Source organism: Carassius gibelio, chromosome B3, assembly GCF_023724105.1.
Source record: "Carassius gibelio isolate Cgi1373 ecotype wild population from Czech Republic chromosome B3, carGib1.2-hapl.c, whole genome shotgun sequence".
Taxonomy (NCBI): domain Eukaryota; kingdom Metazoa; phylum Chordata; class Actinopteri; order Cypriniformes; family Cyprinidae; genus Carassius; species Carassius gibelio.
This window is the reverse complement of record NC_068398.1, coordinates 20675600-20698080: the sequence shown is the minus strand read 5'-3', so window position 1 is coordinate 20698080 and position 22481 is coordinate 20675600. Positions and strand designations below refer to the sequence as shown.

Here is a 22481-nt window from a genome sequence, read left to right as displayed (position 1 = left end):
AGTAGAGTTAACATAGAAACACTGCCATCTGATGGCCTCTGTTATTATTTCTATCTCTTTCTGAAGTCTATTAAAATTAATAGAGGCACCATACCTAAAAATGTCTATTATCTTTATCCCAAACTTCAAACAAAACTATATATAAAAAAAAAAATTGTTAAATTAAATAAACCTGAAATAAAAAATTGTAAATCTAAACTAAAATGTAAACATAAGATGAAAGGCTTAATGATAATTTAATGAAATTAGAAACTTTGCCTTGGCAACTAAATTAATAATGGTAAATGAAAAACTAAACTGAAATAAAAATACATTAAATCTAAAAGGTAATATAAAAAATAACAATAAATGACAAAAGCACATAAAGAAATTTCTTAACAAATTGTAAATTAACATTTAAAAATATGAATAAAATATTAACCAAACTATAAATATTATTAAAATAAGACTGCAAACCTTTCATTATGTCATCAAGTTCATATTCATAATTTTCTATTAATCAGATAAATAAAAAAAACAGAATGAGATAAGTTTTCTTTTGTTAGTTTGATGAGCCTGCAGTATGGGAAACATTTTTTTAGATACAAATCTTCTATTAAAAAATATTACAAGACCTCCAAAATGATCTATCAAAATGATGTTTTCTTAGATGGAGTTTCAATTTCCCAGAAGTGTTTCATGTCTTAACCACCCATCTAAAGAAAATCAAAGCAACGTCAAAATGATCAACAGGAAATCTTTGTGTACTGGATTCTATATACCACAGGAAACCATACAAGGAAATATACAACATTGCTTTGTGTTGAATATGTCACTGAAGTGTTGAAACTCTGAATGAATAAGAGAAACTTCAATAGGAGTATTTTCAGCACATGAGGACAGCTGTGGAGAATTACAACACTTTATATTTTAGCCAGACTCTGAGGAAACACATGAAAATACAACTGAATGCACAAATGAAATAAACCACAGTAAATCAGTGACTAGTTACACAGATCGCCTTCAATATAATGACTGCATGTCACGTCACCATTTTTAAACGGCCTTCAGAATCATTCATCATCAAAAGTATTGTGTTTTTTTAATGGATTCTGACATTTGTTTCATTCTTCCTTATTTATTTACCCTGGCTATACCTACCTATCCAAGCAGGAGCCGGTTTTCAGCCCATGTACACCTGAAAAGTCAATAGAAGCTACGGGAAAGACAATGATGCTCATGACAATATGGGAGCGCACAGGTGTGTGTCAGATAACTCTACTGAAGAACCACATCAGAGTTACTTCAGATTTCATTCAGGTCACAGGTCTTTAAAAAAACCAAATGCTGTTCCGTGCACACACACTGTCAGACGATTTCACACTTCATTCCTCACTCTTTCCACTAGAGTGTGCAAAAGTCTCAGTCTTTTTTGTAAATTAACGAAAACGGCAGCCATATTTCAAGGTTTTTACAATGTCATATCATTTGTTTATGGCAACTGCTGAAGCCCACTGATCTTTATTCATATTTATTTCTCAAGACACTCGGTTTAATAGTTATTTTTGGTCCAATAATAAATTATGTCTACAAGCACAAACATTGTTTCCACACTTTCTTTTTTTAATGTTAACATTATTATTATTGGTGGTAGTAGTAGAAGTGTTAATAATTATTATTATTATTACTAATTAATAATAATTGTACTTGTTCATCCAGTTTCTTTTCAAAGCAGAAAGTACTGTCACTTTACAACATTTTGGAAGCGTAAAGCAAATCCTCCATGTCATGTCAAATATTTATTTGTCAGATGCTTTGTTTTTTGTTTTCAGTTATCCATGGGTTGTATTCCAGGATCTTCCTGTGTACATTCCATCCATAAGAACAATACCAGACCTTTGATGAGCTGATTGTGCAATACCTCCTTGAACCGTTAACGGATCACTTCACTCGCTACAAAAAAAGCTCTTTTTTTTTTATATTACACACACAGTTAAACTGTTATTCTGCATTATTGATTTCAAATGAGTCTGAGTCTGTTCACATAATCAAGGTCTGTAGTGGGATGTTTGGGTTTCTCTGTGGACTGGCATGTCCAAAGCAAACAGCTCCTCATCACATACCACTGCACACACACACAGATGAGAAAGGGAGTTTTGTTCAGTTTACCTATTTGATTTTCACACTGATTTTTTTGTTCATCACACTCCTTAAAAATGTCTGGTGTGCAATGCATACAGTTAAAATGCCGTTTATATACAAGTTACTCTTTAGGATCTTTTGATTCTCTGGCCTAATGGCTGGTTCAGATTGATCCAACAAATATCAATAGTTCAAACTATGTTGCCTGTTTGGAAACATAACTTTTATTTTCACACTGACTCAATAAAACCCAGTGAGCACTGTAATGTTTGTTAGAATGAACTCACATTTACATCCCATCACTGACACAGATGCCCAGTTCTGTCATGAGACTCTGGGTGGTGCAGGCTGATGAGTCGTGGACACAAACTGATGATATTCCCAGCATTAAACTACTTGGCAAAAGCTGAATGGATCATGTTGAACACACAGCCAATGAGCTAGCTGCTTTACATATAAATGACTAGTTAGCATTCACTACATGGTTAGAGAGCAGCTGTGGCCAAATGGTTAGAGAATTGGACATGTAATTTGAAGGTCGCAGGTTCGAGTCTCGGTGGTGGCAGTGGTTGTAGGTGGAGGGAGTGACTGAACAGTGCTCTCTTCCTACCACCTGAAGTGCCCTTGAGAAAGTCACTGAACCCCCAGTTGTTCCCCAAATGCTGGATATAGCTGCCCACTGCTCCGGGTGTGTGTTCACTATTGTATCACTATATTGTTGTGTGTGTGCAATTGGATGGGTTAAAAGCAGAGCACCAGTTCTGAGTATGGGTTGCCATAGTTGGCAAATGTCACGACTTTCACTTCACTTTCACTTTAGAGTTCCTCTGAAACCCTCCACTGTAGATCTGCATTGTATGCTATTTTTGCAGCAGTAGTATGTCTTAAATACTCACAGCACTGTATCGCAGTATGTATTGGCAGTAACATGTTCCTTTATTTGTTTTGCAGCAGCAGAAGCAATAAACTACAATAACAACGATAACCAACAGCAGCATAGTAGCAGATCTCTTCCGCCAAGACCAAATACATTAACACTGTCACATCCATTACCATGCTAAAATCTTCAGTGTGTTATCATGATAGAAATGTACATAACTTATCAATGAATTTACCAGAGCAGTCCAATGACCACACTACTGTTCAAAAGTTTGGGGTCATTACAATTTTTTTAAAGACATTTATTCGACCAAGTGACAGAAAAGACGTTAACAATTCCAAAAGATTTTAGACTTTTGAACTTTCTTTTCAAAAAATGTATCATGGTTTGTTTAAAAATATTAAGCAGCACAACTGTTTTAAACACTGGTAATATGAAGTGTTTCTTGAGCAGCAAAGCAGCATATTAGTATAATTCCTGAAGGACACTGAAGTCTAGAGTAATGGCTGCTAAAAAAATTTGAACCGTTTTCATCTTTAAAATGTATACCTAAAAAAGAGACAACCAAAGTTCAACTGATAACATGGGGAATGCCTTTGACCTTTAATTGAGTTTCTGGTCTGTTACTTGTGTATCTTTTTCTCCCTTTTTTCAAGCAAACATTCAAACAAACATCACTGATATGACCCACACTAGTTTACTCTTCAGGATCACTCTCATCACCACTTCTCTTTCTCTTTTACCACAGTCACAGTTTGTGTGAAAAGAAACCAAGTGAAAGATATACGGTGAAATGTTGTGATAGTTGCGGGTGGGGTTTGTGACAAGTCACTGAACCCAGCGAGAGGACAGTGTTCTGCAGACCAACTGAATGAGGCTTCAGTCACGGGGAGGAGCCAGAAACTAAAGAGATGCAAAGAACAGCTCAGGACAAGGACATGTGAACATAGCAGAGACTCAGAGACACAAGAAAATACGAGCCACCTGATATGAAAGCTGGGAAATGACTTGGATTTTATGAACCTGGTATGTACTGATAGGAGAAATGAGTATTGCTGACGGGAAGAAACGCTATGTGTCCACTTTCAGGATACAGCTGTCAAGCTCCCAGTCAAAAGGGTCCAACGGACAAGTGTCCCAACCTGCACACATCCCTACAATCACCACAGCCGTGAAGAAGCTTGGAGAGACGTCCAATGCAGGCAAGTCTGGAGATTTCTTGCAGATACACACAGGCTTTTGTGAGTGAGTGTGTCTGTCAGTATTTGCATGCTCGAGAGAGCCTATTTGTGTTTGTATATGCAAGCTGGTTTGATTCTTGACTGTAAAAATATGTTGAGGTTGACATGGTCTTCTCGTCGGGAAGTATTGTTCTTAAAACAAGCCCTCTTGAGAGTTGTCATGGTTAATAATCAGTGTCCATGAAGCAGACATCAGGAATGACACTTTCACTACATTTGGATAATAATCAAGTGATGGAGGAGTTCACTGTACAACTGCATTCAGCCAGATTTAGACGGGGAAATCCTGAACGGACAATTTGACTTCCTTGTGGTTCGCTTACACCATGGGATATGCCTGATTGGATTTGTTTTTTTACTATCAGGCTGATATCTGATATATTAGGGTCCAAAAATGCTTCTATTTTTATTCAATTAAAAACAAAATCCGTTCAGCCGTTGTTGAGGGGAATAAAAAAAAGGTGTTTATGACTGTACATCTTTTCTTTTATTATTTTAAGAATTAGAAATAAACAATAAGAATGAGAAATTAATAAGAATTTAGGAGAAAATATATATTTTTTAAGAATGTTGATTATTTAGATGTAACAATAATTTTAATGATTTAAATAATCCTTGAAAGTTTTCTAAGGTGCCCTAGTGGACATAGTCCCATTTTTGACGACCACTTGTAACTTTAATTTGTCAGGTTTATTTCATTAGATTAAACATTTTTGAAAAACGTAAGAACAGGTCGTATACATGTTGCAACATGAAGCACATTAAGGTTATCTAAGATAGCATTTTCATTTCTTCTTCATTTTACATCATTAATTTCTTTTGTTTAAGAGGAAATGTTCCCAAACTTAAAGCTTTCTGTGCATTTCCAGGTTTAAATGGGGCGGAAAAATACAATTTTTAAAGTGGTCTCAGACTTTGAAACTCCGCTGTATCTTCTTATCTGTCTCATGATGCAAATTGCTGACCAGGCAAGAGGTCACTGTTGGCAGGAAATTCCGTCCTTGCTAATTTGAACAGCAGGCTTTTGTTTTCTGCATTGGTTTGTGTGGGACATTGTGTGTGTTTGATGCTAGTGCTCTTCTCTAACTGCACAATTACAACACTGCAGTTCCTTCCTTTCATTTCTTAGATCGTATCACCTGATACAAGACAGCTGAAGTACAAAGAATGAAATTAAAACATTTCAGCTTGTTCTTCAGAGAACTAAAGTCACCACTTTATTTTTCCAATGCAGTGAGTTGCCAGAACAACAGTAGAAAAAATTTTAAATACTTGTTTGCATGCACAAATGAGGATTACATGGTTACATTAGGCCAGGGCAAAAGACAGCAGATCATGTGATCTACCAGGTCAGTGAGAACAAAAGCGTTTGGTCCCATGTTAATACAGCAGAGAGGACTAGAATGACTTGTTGCTTGAACTGAAATGACATGTTGTACCTCCCGTAGCTAAATGAGATTAAGAAGACCACATGAGGCAGCTTCACAAATACAAAATACAAAAAAAATGGGTCTGGCATATATAAAGTTACTAAACACAAATGCTTGTGGGAGGTTAGTAATATTATACAAGGCTCCGCCCACAGCCCTGTATGAAAGCTACAGTAAGTGGCAGTATTTGAAACAGAAACAGGTTTGTTGGAGGAGTGTCAGATGAGATCACAGTTTATTTCAAGCCTGTGGTTTGATTTCAATTCACTCTGAGTCACAGTTAACTTTTGTTAGTTTTGTTGTACGTTTGCTATTAGAATTGCTTCATTCTATTTATTTTTATAAATATTTTTGTTGCTTTTTGTCATTTTTTTTATGTGGTGCTTCTGTTTCTGGTGTTTCTAGACGGAAGGTGTGAGAGCGAGGATGTTGAAACACAGCAGCTATTAACAAACACACCTCTTCAGCTGCTCTCTTCATTTATATCAGACTTGTTTCTTCCTGTGTGAACTAATTGTTAAACATACAAGTCTATGACTCACAAGTCCATTTGAATGTTATTTGCGATTGCAGAAATAAGTATCATCTATATCATTATATTAAGGTTTTAAATTAATTTACTAAACACATACAGCAAACATGATCTTATTCCCATTGTTTAAACATAATAACATGATTATTAGTCATGCATAAAACATGCTTACAACAGTGTGCAGCTGGAACAGAACACAGCAGAGAAGTGCATTGTCAGTGTATTGACTTGTATTATATTTAAGCAATATCACCCTCAGGACTTGTATGTGTGATGCTGATTTTATGCAAGGGTTCAATAAACAATTGATATTGAGAAACTTACACTTCAGACAAAGTTTTGGCAAGTATTTTGTATATTTTTGCTCCCTGTATAAAAAAAATTAATCTACAGAATGGAGCAACATTCTCCATTCAACAAATAGCACTGGCATTACTCACATAATTTTGTCAATTAGACCTTGATTGCTTAACACAAATTTCTCCTTATGGAGATAATAAATGATGAATTATGATGATGATGATGATGGTTGAGTGAATAATTCAGTGATTTATTCATAGAATCATTTGATTCCTCAAAGAATGCGTGTGTTGGAAGTAATCATCTTAATGATTCATTCATAAAAACAGCACTTTGTTGCCTCTTACTATGAATCGAAATTCAAAAACCATACTTCACTGCACTTTAAAATATATATATATGACTAATCTCACTCTGCTTTCTTCTGTCAAGCTAGTGAGTAGTAAACACAGCCATGCTAGTGGTCTGGATCCACCCCTTTTCGCTGAGCCCCTTGAGGACTGTATAATTGATGAAGGAAATGACATCACACTGAAAGGGACTATCACAGGGAGCCAGCCAATAAGTGTCTCCTGGCTTCATAATGGTGAGTTCAGTGAGATTTTTCTTCATATTGATTTTGCTGCTTGAAACATATCAGTCTGAGTAAGAATAATGTACCTTAAAGGGTTAGTTCACCCAAATATTAAAATTATGTCATTAATAACTCACCCTCATGTTGTTTCAAACCCGTAAGACCTCCGTTTATCTTCGGGACACAGTTTAAGATATTTTAGATTTAGTCCGAGAGCTCTCAGTCCCTCCATTGAAGCTGTGTGTACGGTATACTGTCCATGTCCAGAAAGGTAAGAAAAACATCATCAAAGTAGTCCATGTGACATCAGAGGGTCGGTTAGAATTTTCTGATGCATCGAAAATACATTTTGGTCAAAAAATAGCAAAAACAACGACTTTATTCATCATTGTCTTCTCTTCCGTGTCTGTTGTGATAAAGAGTTCAAAACAAAGCAGTTTGTCATATCCGGCGAACGAATCATTTGATGTAACGGTTCTTCTTGAACCAGTTCACCAAATCGAACTGAATCGTTTGAAATGGTTCGCGTCTCCAATAAGCATAAACCCACAAATGACTTAAGCTGTTAACTTTTTTAATGTAACCAATATCCCAGAGTAATTAATGTACCCAAACAGTACACTGATTGAACTGCTGTGAAGAGAGAACTGAAGATGAACACCGAGCCGAGCCAGATAATGAACAAAAGATTGACTCATCAGTTTTCGGATCACCATTACTTCTTTCGGACAGTTTGATTCAATAAACCAGTTGAAGAAAACGATTCACCAGTTCTTTTGCGCTCTACATAATGGCGTCATTTGCGATGATTGCCCTTGATTCAAGCCTTCGGTTTACCCGCACTCATAACACTAGCACAGAATCAGTTCAGAATCAATCACCAAAAGAATCAATTCGGTTCAGACGCTCTTTGTGTCGGTCTGGTTCACGCTGAATCACACATGCGCAGTATCATCAGCTCCTCGGTTCACGAATCGGACGCGTCTGACAGAAATGGTTCTTGACTCAAGAACGAGTCAATGTTTTGTTCGTTATCTAGCTCGGCTCGGTGTTCATCTTCAGTTCTCTCTTCACAGCAGTTCAGTCACTGTTTCAGTACATTAATTACTCCGGGATATTGGTTTGTTTGAACTCAGAAGGAGTGTCAGCCACATTAAAAAAGTTAACAGCTTAAATAATTTGTGGATTAATGCGTATTGGAGACGCGAACCGTTTTAAATGATTCAGTTCGATTTGGTGAACTGGTTCAAAAAGATCACAAGAGCTCTCGGACTAAATCTAAAATATCTTAAACTGTGTCCCGAAGATGAACGGAGGTCTCACGGGGTTGGAACGACATGAGGGTGAGTTATTAATGACATAGTTTAGATTTTTGGGTGAACTTACCCTTTAACTATTGATATATGGCTCAATACATAAATATGTGTTTGTATGAATATTTGTTATGATTTCATATGCAGTTTCCTGCTACGGGGGCCCCACACATTTCAACTACAAACACACATTATTTTCAAGTTTTTAAAACTTTGAGAATTCTATCTCTTCGTGAAGCCACTAAGTCACTCCTCCTCTTGCTTTGTCTCCCTCTTTCTGTCCATTTGTACCACAACCATTTCAGGTGAGCCTGTGCTGTTTGGAGAATCCTCATTAGTGGGAGGAGTGGTGACTTTGGTAGTTAGGGAATGTCTCCCAGAGGATGCTGGGGCTTATACATGTGTGGCCGAAAACAAAGCAGGAAAAACATCCAGCAGTGCAGCAGTGTGTGTGAGAGGTAAATATGAACTCAAATTCAACTTACATATGGGGCCATATGCATACACTCTTAAAAAAGGTGTTTAATAGGCTCTTCAAAGCACTGCCATAGAAGAACCATTTTTGGTTCCACAAAGAATGGTTCTTTAAAGAACCATCTCTTTCTTACCTTTTTGTAAGAACCTTATTTCACCACAAAGAATCTTTGTGAAACACAAAGGTTCCTTATGGAACCATTAAGACTAAATAGCTTTTTCTATGACATCGTGAAGCACCTTTATATTTAAGAGCAGTGTTGGGGAAAGTTACTTTTAAAAGTAATGCATAACAATATTGCGTTACTCCCTAAAAATTAACTAATGATGTTACTATGTTACTTTTTATGGAAAGTTATGCGTTACATTACTTTTGCGTTACTTGCACGTTACTTTTTAAAAATGAGCAGGGCTTAATTGTTTTGAATTTAAGAATTTCTGTTTATAGCAAATGTAAATGAAAGGTCGAGTGTAATGAATAAACCTTAGGCTGAATGAAAAGTACATTCACGTCTGTACAGTAGAACACAGAAGGAAGGTTTCAACACTCTTCAGCAATAAAAAAAAACAATGAATCACAATTGTTAGTTTATCTAAAGTCTTTTTTGCTTATTAGTATTAGTATGAACTGGATCATCAAAGGTCAGCAGCAAATCTATTAGTTAATAAAATGGGATTAGATACATTTGTGTTATTTAACATCTTTAATTATTGCAGGTTTGCGTAATATTCTAAGTTTGCATTTCACTGTTAAATGCAATTTAATCCGTTTTTTTGAGAGTGGGATGAATTATTGGCACCCCACTTAAAACTGCAGTTTTTGTCCTTTTTTTTTCTCGACAAGAAAAGCATTTATTAAGATGTTGAACCGCTGTATCTCTTCATGATCACATCAAACAGAGAACTTTCAAACGTGCACTTCAGCCTCACCTCAGCGTCAGGCGCGAGTCACACGAGCGCGGAAAAACTACAGCAGCCAAATAAGCTTCAGTAGAACAACTGTGAACTGCGGTCTGATGAGATGTTGTTAGACTATATGTCATTAAAACACAATCTCCTGTCCTGTCCCATCAGCCGTTTTACTGTGCTCACGGTGCACACTCTTTAACGGTAGGCTACGCAAATATGTGGCTTCTATATATCACTTCATCGTAAATAACCCGCACAAGAAATATGAGCACCTAGTTCTGTCGTCAGCTAAGTCATGAAATTACCAAAAGGCGATTAAAGCTGCAAACTGTGCACTTATACCCAGTACACAAGAGCGTCTCTCAAATGCATGTACTAAGATATATTCTGTAATTCGAGATCACAATACTACACGATACTAGAAAATATGCGAAAATGAAACCATTTAAAAGCATAAAATAACTCATTTTATATTCTAGCATGTATGTCTACTGTATATTTCCGGCCTTTTTCACATTTTTATCACCATCTGCACGTCTCATCCATGAGTATGCAATGTTCGAGAGAAAGTATTTGGATTTGGGAGTTTTGAGAAGCTGAATGAGAAATAAAGCTATAGTTAACCCCTTTATTAAATTACCTGGCGTTGAGGAATAATACAAAATTGTCATATTCACACAGTATTACTCGATCTAATTCACAAATATCTCAGTTACAGTTAAGTAGAAAATAACTGTACTCGGTTGTGTTTTAAGCACCAAAACAGTCCAGTACATTATAATCAAACACATTTTTGTATTGAAATAATGGTGATTTCTGTGCCACCATCATGTTCACACAGAGCACACAACGCCTCTGTACTTCCGATTTCTCCCGATATGGGGACAGGAGACTTGTCAGTCAATAAATTGGAAAACAAAGTAACTCAGATATTTTCTTGTAAATTAAAAAGTAATGCGTTACTTTACTAGTTACTTGGAAAAGGTCATCTGATTATGTAACTTGCGTTACTTGTTATGTGTTACCCCCAACACTGTTTAAGAGTGGATATGCACTAGTTACATTACTAGCACGATGCAGGTGTTTCTGTTTATATCATATACAGAGGTGTGAATTGATAGGATTATCAATGTTAATTACCTTGTTTAATATCATTCTCTCTCTCTCTCTCTCTCTCTCTCTCTCTCTCTCTGATTTAATAATTCACTTTCGTTTGCTCCTCATGCAACCACACTATACTGAATCAATTGCAGACTATGAAACAATCATTGGGATCCGTAACAAAATTGCCAACACATCTCTCTCTCATCCCAATTCTTCTCATCCTCACACTCCTGAGATGCTAAGCGGGATCTTAAACTCCTCTCAGAGCGTCCCAGATAACATCAGTGTTTTAAAAGGCCCAGAGTCATCACAGACACCTCAAACAGGAAGTCCTAGAACAAGCTCTCCAACACTCAAGAGAGGTATGTCACAAACAATGGCCCTACCAACAAAGTAATCTCTTGCATTTAAGTATAGGAAATGTCATTTAATGCATGGCACCTTTTTGTTCCTTCAAAGCTCCCATATCACTGTCATTAGGGTGGTGTCGCTGGCTAATACCATTTTATTCAAAATCTAATTATTCCATGTAAATGTACAAATATACAAAGAGCATTTCCTGTCCGATTTACATACTAATGGTATTATGTTGAGCATTTCCTCTTTAATGTGTATTAATATTTCTCTTAGACATACACACCTTATCACTTGACTCCTCCCTTATGTGATATGATCTGATGCATGCTCTTTAACACAAAAACACCCACACCAGATTCTTTACATATTTCTGTGTCTTGTTACAGAGGTGCATGTCAAAAGAAAAAGCAGCTCAGGTACAGGTAAGATCATCATCATGTCTGTCCTGCAATTTCACTTCTACTTTTGCTCTTTTTTTTTAATCTTTGACTCAGAATATTTACTTATTTTTGTCCTTCAAACTGTAACTTACAGTAATAGCCGAATTGCAGATTTTCTGTAACTTGGATTCTTTCAAGTGACTCTCATTTCTTGAAGGCCATGTGATCCGTAGCCTCCCACACCCACACCTTTCATTTATATTCTAATAACACCATGGCTTTAATGCATTTTGTGTAAATTGCGAGTTAAAGTATAACCGCTGTGACCTGCTTCAATAAGGAGTCATTTGCTCCGGGCCGTCTGTGTTTTACTCCACTGATCTCGGTTCCTGATTGTCTGGATCCTTCAGAGTCTGTTAGTGTTGTATACAGGAAACAGTCTTTTGTGTCTTGACAACTAATGTTTACCTTAGGAATGGCTTTATTCCCTTTAAACACTGTAATCTGTTTTGTCCAAAGAAATATTCTTCAAAAAACCTAACATTTAACATTAAATTGTGTTTTAATTTAAATCCTTTGTGTCTGCATTTATAACTTACAGAGAGATAAACAATTTAATCTGCTCATATACTGATCAGCCTGCCTGACGCATAAACATAAGAATTTCTCATATTATTGCACCAAAATACTCAATGTCACTTGAAGATGGTCTCATATTTTCTGTGGTACTTCTGTTTGTAATTGGGCCGGGCACTTAAGCACTAAATGATGGTTGTTTTCTTTCAGTAATTTGATCTTTCACGTAAAACACACTGCTGTCTGTGGTCAGTCTGTATTAATAATAGGTCTGTTTAAAAGCCATTAGCTGGTCAAGTTCAGCTGAGTGTGATGATTTGTATAATTGTAGTTTCAGTTTGCTTTCGTATTTATCACATACACAGTATATGCCGCAGCCTCCCTCTAGCTCAAACAGAGCAAGGTGACAATGCCAAAAGTCAGGGGTTAAAAAAAAAACACATATATTGAATGCAATGTAAACTGCTTTGGATAAAAGCATCTGCCAAATGCATAAATGTACAAGAAAATATGATCCCATAACATTCTTAGTATGAGAGAAGGCAAAATGCCATTGATTGTATAATGAAAAAGTCATGTTTTGTGTGAAAGATTAATAAATTAACATTTAATGTATTACAAATCATTGTAATTAATTGAAGTTTTGAAGAATATTATGTTTATATTGTTTATATTAAATATATTTTCTTGCATTTTTATTCATCATTATGAATATAATATAATATATGATAATATAAGATAAGATAATATAAACATACAGTCTTTTTTTAAAATTCTGAGAAATTGATAATAATGAAATAATAAAATATGTGAAGCAAAGGCCTCCCTTTTCTCTCTATTTAATCCTTTTGTTGTGTAGACAAAATAGCTGAGACATTAAAGATGTGTTTTTGTGTTTACAGCACCTCCTCTGCAGTTTGTAGATCCATTAGATCGTCTGGAGGTGCACGTTGGAGAGACGGCCCGTTTGAAGTGTGTGTTCAAAGGCAGCCCTCCTGTAGTTTCTTGCTGGGTCTATAACAAAAAAGATGTACATAAGAGCACAACACAATCCAGACATGTTGCATTCTGTTGGTCCTTCTGTCTGTGTGTATAATGTTGTGTCTTTCTGAAGGTGGTGGAAAGCTCCAGGTTTCATATTGAGTCCTGCAATGAAAGCAGCTCTCTAGTGATTTCTGAAGCCCTTCCTGAGGACTCCGGACGTTACACAATATTTGTACGAGATCGCAAAAGTTCAGCCCAACACACAGTGACCCTGAATGTCATTGGTAAGGTCAGCCTATCCTCAGCTGTCATTTGGGTTGTGATGCTCATTTCTATTGCTCAGATCTACTGTAAGTTATTCAAAAAAAGCTATTTATATAGGCAATGAATAAACATTTTTTGATTGACATGTTTTTGATTAATACATTTACATATATTTGTATATTTTTGTGAAATAAAAATGTAAAGTTCCATTCACAAAGAATAATAAATATAAAGATCGGTAACTATATTAGCATCCACACCATTGCAACTTTAAAATATTAATATATTTAAAATTTTACCTAACAGTTCATTTCTTTGACTTTTTAAATTAAATGACACAGTTTGTGTAAAATGGAGAAATAAATATTCCTGATATTCTTGAAAATGAAGCATACATATTTTAAACTAAATGCTGAAAATCTCAATTAAATAAATAAAGAAATAGTCTGTGTACACTCAGTCTCTGGAATTATTACATACAGTGTTTTTGAAAACTGTATAACATTTGATGATTGGTATGTGTGTGTGTTTTATCCAGACCTGCCTCAGCCTCCGGCCTCCTGTCCCGTGGTGCATGTCCTCTCCCCTCACTCTCTGGTTTTGTCCTGGTCTGGGCCGTCTTACGATGGCGGCAGTGCTGTGACGGGATACGTGGTGGAAGTTTGTGAAAGCACATGTGGGACTGGCCAGTGGAGAGAGCTCACAGCCCAGTGTAAGAGCACCTCGCTCAGGGTGACCTCAGGGCTCCAGCCTCAAGAAGAATACTGCTTCCGGGTCAGGGCCTGTAACGCTGTGGGGGTCAGCGAACCCAGCCAAGAGTCCCAGCCAATCAGGATGGACAACCCAGGTGAGGTTGTTTAGATTTTTTTTTATGATATAAAAGTTTTGATGACAAATGGTTCTCCCAAAAAATTAAATGTATTCACCCTTAGGCGATCCAAGATGTAGATGAGTTTGTTTCTTCATCAGAGAAATTTAGCATTGCATCGCTTGCTCACCAAAGTATGCTGTGCAGTGAATGGGTGCCGTCAGAATGAGAGTCCAAACAACTATAAAAACCTCAGTAAAAGGCTGCATGTTTGTAAGACTCAAATCCATCAAGATGTTTTTAACTTCAAACATTTGCTACAGGCTAAACGACGAGTCGTCTGTTTCTAAAATTGCTTCCTCAAATGTAAAAGTAATCTTATCTCAATCAACAGAGAAATATGCTCAGCTCAAGCACAGTTTACGAGCAAAAACGCTCCAAAACGGGTCTAAAGAAATATGTCAGTGGATTCTGATGTGAGACTTTTTTATTTGCTGGAGGAAGCATTATTATGGATTATGTTTTAAAGTTAAAATGCCTTATTGATGGATTTGTTTCTTAGAAACACACAGCTTTCCACTTAACAACTTATTCATACTGTGATGTTTTTATAATTTGTGAGCAAGCGATTTAACAATATATATCTCCAGATATTTTCAGTTGAAGAAAGGCCTGAGGGTAAATAGATGTTCAGCAAGTTTTCCTTTTTTGGTCAACTATTCCTGTAATGCATATTTTAGGCTAGATCAGTTGCTATTTATTATATTTATTAATGCAGCACTCAATTGGCTTCTAATTTTAAAATAATCTATTCCCACAATTTATGGGAACAAGGCTCGGCAACCAAATTGTAAACAGGAAGAACATGTTTAAAGTCATTGCCAAAGGGTATGCAATCTAAGAGTTTTGTGTTGAGGTCCCACGATAAATTAAAGTATGTTGTCTTTCCAAGGAGAGCCCTGTGAAGAGAAACCCGTGGAGTATGTGGCTGTGACCATCAACACTGTGGATAAACTTGCTGACCACTATACTGTCCAGGAAAAACTCGGCGTGTAAGTATCCTTATCAAACACACATTTAGCAGGCCTCATAGCTCACATTTCAGGACCTGTCAAGTATAACAAAACGTGCATGCATCAAAAAGAGAAAACAACCCCTATACTTGATTCTGATTGCCAGAAGAAGGCAAATAAATACCACAGGTTAAGCTAGGGTTATGTTTTGTAAATTTCGTTGGAAATGACTCATAACCTTTAATTCATACTTTTCAGAGGTGTTAAAACAATGGTTAACAGCTGCATATCAGGTTCACTTAATTCTCAAGAACTGGATAAATAGGAAATTAGGATATTGAGCAATAATGATTCGTTAAATGTCACATACTTTGAGGTTGTACGCATAATTGCATGCTTAATTCTGAATCTTTCTCAGAGGGAAGTTTGGCCAGGTGTTTCGAATGACCCATAAGGAGACGGGCCGAGTTCGTGCTGGAAAGTTCTACAAAGGTCGCCGGACAAAGGAGAGAGAGGCTGCGAGGAAAGAAATAGAGCTGATGAATTTCCTACACCATCCGAAGCTCGTGCAGTGTCTTGCCGCATATGATAACAAGGATGAGATGGTCATGGTGATGGAATAGTGAGTATCTTGCATGTGCAATGTTTTAGAAAAATGTTCAGAAATACCAACAGTTTCAATGCATTCATTTCAATAGAGCTGTTATAATGTTTGGCAGCTACACAGGTTGATCTGTGTGTGTATGTGCAGTGTTGCTGGTGGGGAGCTGTTTGAGCGCATTGTAGATGATAGTTTCGAGCACACCGAAGTGTCCAGTGTGGGCTACATGCATCAGATTCTGGAGGGGATTCAGTACATGCACCAGCAAAACATTGTCCACCTGGACCTCAAACCTGAGAACATCGTGTGTGTGGACAGAACCGGGATTCAGATCAAAATCATTGACTTTGGACTCGCGAGCAAGCTGGGTACGGATCTACTCATGATATTGTCAACACAACAATATATGGTATATTATACCAGAGTCCGGACTTTGAGAAGCGCTGTGTATAATAAAGTTGAATAAAAGGAAATAAATATATAAATACAAAATATTAACATTGAATAAAATATATTACCATGCTTTAATATTATTAATATAATAAAAATAAAAATAATACAATAATAAGGTGCTTTTATAAGTGATAGTTTGTGCACAATAACTGAAAGAACACAATACCATGTTAATATCATGTTTATCTATACTTCATCTAAATGATGGTGATACCATGGTATTTTTCATAGTATTGTCTATGCAAATGTTTCTATGGTAAAATTTTAGTACCATGGTATATAGCAAATAACCATGGTGTGCTGATACACAGAACGTGTTAGGGACTTCTGAGTGAAATATTTGGAGGGTTATTTTCATTATAACTAGGTTTTGTTCATTTAAACAAGGTTTATTATAAAATAAAATGTAAATACATTAAGCTGAAAAGCTTCAACTTAACAAAAATGACAAACTATGCCTTGTCTACTAACTGAACTATGTTTAAGTTAAACTACTAAAAATGAATTACTGCAAATAAATGAAAGTAAACTAAGAGAAATATTTCTAACCTATATAGTAATAGCTTACCAACTTAACAAAACAACAACAACAGCATAAAAATAAAAATAATTACTAAAATTACTAAATTAACCTAGAATTAAAATGAATACTGAAAATTATAGCTACTAAAAGCTTTAATAACTCTAACAGTGAATGTTTGTTTGATACCGTAGATCCTAACACACCTGTGAAGGTGATGCATGGCACTCCAGAATTTGTTGCTCCAGAGGTCATCAACTATGAGCCCATCTGTCTGGCCACTGACATGTGGAGCATCGGGGTCATCTGCTACATCCTGTGAGCACAAACACTGTTACTTAGGTTTTTGCTGCTCCCTTGTGGTAAAAAAAAAAAAAAAATGCCATTACATGATGTGAATCTGATTTTTTTCTCTGAAGGTTGAGCGGTGAATCTCCGTTCCAGGGTGAGAGTGACTCGGAGACTCTGGCTCTTGTGACAGCAGCGCAGTGGGAGTTTGACGAGGAGAGCTTTGAAGATATCACAGACCTGGCAAAAGATTTCATTAGCTCTCTGCTCAGCAAAGATGCCAGGTGCATTCATATACTTGAATACTTTCCGTGCACACATCACACTAATGCGTCCACACACGGATTCATAACTCTGCGTTGAATTTTGTGACAGGCGCAGGATGTCATGTGAAGAAGCCTTGGCTCATTCCTGGTTGGTTTATACTTGTGTAGACAGCAGCAGCAGCAGCATCAAAAACCTTTCCAAAGACAAAATGAAGAGATTCTTGACTAGGCAGAAGTGGAAGGTAATTTAAAAAAGAGCACAACAGACATCACTGATTTAACTAGCAGTTATTAGCATGGTTAATTAACTGCATGTTGTTACTTGTAACGTTACGCACAGTCGAGAGAGTTTACATATACTTAAAGAGTACGATTTCAGTCGGAATAAGGCAACATTTCTTATTTTTCAAATATAACGTAATCAGTTAGTTTTTCGACAGCCTGAGAAATAAAATTAGACACAATAGTATTTTTGGACAGCTACGTTTCGCTCAATAAAGCGCATGCTCTTAACCCTTATGCGTTGTTGGGGACGTTTTCGTCCACTAGGGGGCAATCTTGAGTCTTAATTTGGCCACAACTTTCGCTGTGTTTCAGCAAATTGAATGATTTTTGGTGACGAATCTTATTTTTTACACATATTTTGGGAAAATGCAAATTTTTCAAAAACTCAACAATACACTGTGGGCAAATTCACTAACCTTTCGTTATGTTCGTGGATGAAAACATCCACTAAATTAAACTGCTCTAAAAATTTATCAGATAAAAGTTTTTTACATTTTTTTTTTGCATAAATCTATTAATCAACCTCATTCCTGATCAAAACTACAAATTGTTTTTTAAAAATCCAATATTTGTATTATTTAATTGCCAAGTTCATAAATTATGTCACTGATTTGAGGAATAAAACAAACAAAATTGTTTTCAATATAAAAAGTTATTGTGGACTGGAGTTTTTTTTTTTTTTACCTTTTATCACAGTCTTTGGCTTGTCAAAGATTAGTAACAACATTGGCTTTAATGCATTGTTAGTTTTTGTGCAGAATCAGATTTAAATTTTTTCTCCCTCATTTACTGTTCTTGGCTGTTTCTCCCCATTGACTTCCATAATAATTACATTTATTGATTGCAAAGCCATGACACCATATAATCATGCATTCTATCTTGAAGGTTGGTAGTTTTCCCTTTTGGGAAGAGGTAAAATTTGAAACTTTTACAGTTGATCTCTAGAAGGCACCATTTACCCTTTAGATAGGTCTGTGCAAAAAATAAAAAATAAAATAAATAAATAAAAGCGTAGTTTCTGGTTTGTATATGGAGTTATATGGAGTATAACAACATATTATATTGTGTGTGAGAGAGGGAGATAGTGTAGACGAGACCTTTTGCGCACTTACCTTCATGTATATGAGAAAATCTAAATTTGCACATCAGCTCTCAGAACTACATGGAGTAAACAATAACAAAGTAAGTGTGTTTATGCACCTGCTGCCTTTTGATGGTGAGAAGTACAGACCAAACAAAAACAACTGGATGTAAACACTTGCATGCCATGGTCATTTGATGGTAAGAAGAGGGTGAGAAGAGCAGGAAGCATCATGAGATCGGGTTTGACTTGTACCGAAGTTTTGGAAATGATTGTCCAGCGAGCTGCAAGATGTATTGTCTTCTTCCTCTGACACCACAGACTCAGGGGAGTCAGATCCTAATTTTGTTGTGGCACCCTCATCATCCTCTCCTGCTTCCACTGAAGGGGAGGAGGATACAGAGGATCCTGGATCTGGGTGGATTGGGAGAAACGGTAATTTTCCACCAACGTGTAGACAACCCCCTTCCTTCAGCCTGCCAGAGGTGTGACTCCAGGGACGATGCGTTATGCCATTGCAAGGTGTGTGTGTGTGTGTGAGAGAGACCTTTGCGCACTTACCTTGATGCATCTGAGAAAATCTAAATATGCACATCAGCTCTCAGAACTACATGGCGTAAACAAAAACAAAGTAAGTGTATTTATACACCTGCTGCCTTTTGATGGTGAGAAATAAGGATGGCCTTTGTGTGAAATGCTTGTCTTTTCTTGATGGTAAAGCCAGTTTAAAACCTTAAAATCTTTCAGTGATACACTTTTCCATTTTTTTCTGTAAAAAAATCTGCTTTGCATCAGATTTATGAACATAATTTATTATGAACCAAAACGCAACAGCAACTTCAAATAAACTGCAACTCGCTGGAGGGGGTCAGGCTGCATAATCATTTCTAAAACTTCAGTACAAGTCAAGCCCTTTCTCGTGTTGCTTGCTGCTCTTCAAACCATTAAATGACCAGCAGGATGGCATGCAAGTGTTTAAATCCACATACCTTGTTTTTGTTTAGTCTGTACTTCTCACCACCATCAAAAGGCAGGAAAACCACCAACCATCAAGAATGCATAATTTTATGGTGTCATGGCTTTGCAATCAAAAAATGTAATTATAATGGAAGTGAATGGGGCAGAAACAGCCAAGAACAGTAAATGACGGAGAAAGAATTAAAATCTGATGCTGCACAAAAACTAACAATGCATCAAAGCCAGTGTTGTTACTAATCTTTGACATGCCCAAGACTGTGATAAAAGGTTTAAAAAAAATATCCAGTCCACAATCACATTTTATATTGAAAAGTCATTTTGTGTGTTTTTTTCCCCAAATCAGTGACTTCATTTACGAACTTGGCAATTAAAGAGTAAACATCTTGGATTTTTTTTTTTTACATTTAGTAGTTTTGATAAGGACTGAGGTTGATTAATATATTTATGCAAAAAATGTGAAAAAATATATATATTTATCTGATACATTTTTAGAGCAGTGTAATTTAGTAGATGTTTTTATCCCGAACATAATGAAAGGGTAGTGAATTTGAACAACCCTCAAGGGTTAAAGACAGGCCATGCACAGCCAACATATCTGGTATTGATCAAATCAGAGAGATCTCTGTATTAAGATTAAGATCTCTAAATTATAAACAAAACTTTGACGAAAAAAATGTTTTACTCATTTTCTACAAGCCTTTTGCGCTCTTATTGATAGTTAATTCTTATTTAGCAATAAAATAGCCATTTAGTTTAATTCTACAAGTGTCCACTTTGAGGTAGCCACCCACATGTTTTTCCTGTTGAATCATTAATGAACTTTATAAAGCAAACAAAAGAATAACTTTTATATTGTTATTAATATTTAAATATGATCTTTTACTGGACTAAAGCAACTTTTTATGTAATTATCCATACATCTGTGTCAGATGTAGGCCTATGTAACAAAGGATTTGATAAAAGTTTCGGCCATTTGTACATCTCCCAAATCATCATATCGTGTTGCATTATATAATCCAATTACAACTACAGAGCTTTGATCATAAATCTAAGCATTTAAATATAATTTTACTAAGACATATTATAAGGAGATGAGGAGGGACAACTCATATTTAAATGGATTTTATGTAAGTGGTGTGGTATACCGAATCACATTGATTTACAAGCTATAAGAATTGAAATCTTACTTTTTTGGCTGTATAAATAACAACGTCAGCACCGAATTGCATTTTTATTCACCTTGTTCTTAACTTATCAGTAATTTTTCCCCAATTTATTTGAACAAATGACTCATAAAGGTCACACATTCATTAATCAGACTCCATTGCATTGTTTTTGTGTGCACAAACTTCATTCTCTTCTTTTTATGATTTTGTATTTAGAAAACAGGCAAAGCTTTGCTGGCTCTGAACAGGATGGCTATATTTTCTAAGCCAGAGGCTTCTGCAAGCCTGAGCCCTGTGGATGGTGAGAAAGGAATCAAACACCAAAGAAAAAATCAATGTGCTTCATAAACCAGTGTATAACACCGTACCACAGAATGTCACCAAAAAAGATTGTGACATCTCTGACATCTGTGTCTTGTGATATGTCTTTTTTATATAGTGACGGATGTTTTTACAGGTCAGTTATACATTGTTCTTGCTTCTTGTTGTTATAGAGACAGAGAAGGCACTGCAGTCTTTGGAGTTGAAGCTTCAGAGTAAACCTGAGTTCAGTAAGACTCTGTCTGACCTGACTGTCCCGCAGGGCTCCAGCGCACAGCTCTCCTGTCTCATCTCAGGTTAGGACACACAGATGGGTTCTCTATAGTCCATCATGAGAAGTCTCTCCTGAAACCACAGCTTCGTCTGTCTGTGTTTCAGGTTACCCTGACCCTGAGGTGGTGTGGCTGAAGGCCGGGGAGCAGCTGGAGCTGCAGGAGGAGTGTGTGAAGGTGGTCTATGAGGAGGACGGCAGCTGTACTCTCACCCTAGACAACGTCTCTCCGCACCACACCGGCCTGTATTCCTGCAAAGCCACTAATGTACTCGGGGAGGCACTGTGCTCTGCTACTCTCACTGTCGAGCAGAAAGACTAACACATGAAATCATAATGGCATAAAAAAGTCACATAAATACACATCAGACAGATTAAAATACACTGATGCAAACAATGGCAATATAATTGTGAATTTAATTTTTAAAAAGCTAATTGATGCTATTGTCATTTATTATTATTTGTTGTTGTTGTTTTATTATTGGACTTTGGTTTAATGTCATTGACTGTTAATAGTTTTTATCACTGTATGACCTTATAAGTATACATATATTTACAAACAGCTCCATTTTAACCAATGAGAGTCTAAATAGATTTAGTTAACTGTTTAAAGTCAGCATCAACTGAAAATTCAAATGCATTAATATTTATATTATTATATATTAATATTGTTGTGAACATTTCATCCCTGCATATTTTAGTTTTTTCCCCTTATAATATTAAATCAATATGGCATAACTCTTAACTTTTCAGTGAAATGTCAAACTTCTTCATTTAGTCTGCTTAAATTCACTCACAATCGACTGCAAGCATATATTCAGATCTGTCTATAATTTTTTGACCAAGTCCCAGCCCTACATTTATTCATTTCTGTTTCATCATGATTTTAAGATATGACAAAAGGAAATCAATGTGGCCCAGTCTTATTAATTTACATCCAGGAGAGTGAAGGTTGTGTCAACTTGGGACAATATTAAAATGTCAAACATGT

The 22481-nt window shown here is 36.2% G+C and overlaps 1 protein-coding gene across 1 annotated transcript; it reads left to right on the top strand.

The window, feature by feature from the left end:
- Positions 1-3877: 3877 nt before the first annotated feature.
- LOC127952483 (myosin light chain kinase, smooth muscle-like) lies at positions 3878-22235 on the top strand. The gene is made up of 17 exons (XM_052550961.1): positions 3878-4203; positions 6941-7090; positions 8697-8849; positions 11028-11240; positions 11622-11657; positions 13094-13221; positions 13306-13459; positions 13978-14286; positions 15200-15299; positions 15679-15882; positions 16012-16229; positions 17029-17152; positions 17254-17406; positions 17498-17630; positions 21115-21199; positions 21393-21515; positions 21598-22235. Exons 1-17 carry the CDS (start codon positions 4047-4049, stop codon positions 21810-21812), a joined length of 2655 nt encoding a protein of 884 aa, XP_052406921.1. The 5' UTR covers positions 3878-4046; the 3' UTR covers positions 21813-22235.
- Positions 22236-22481: the final 246 nt, after the last annotated feature.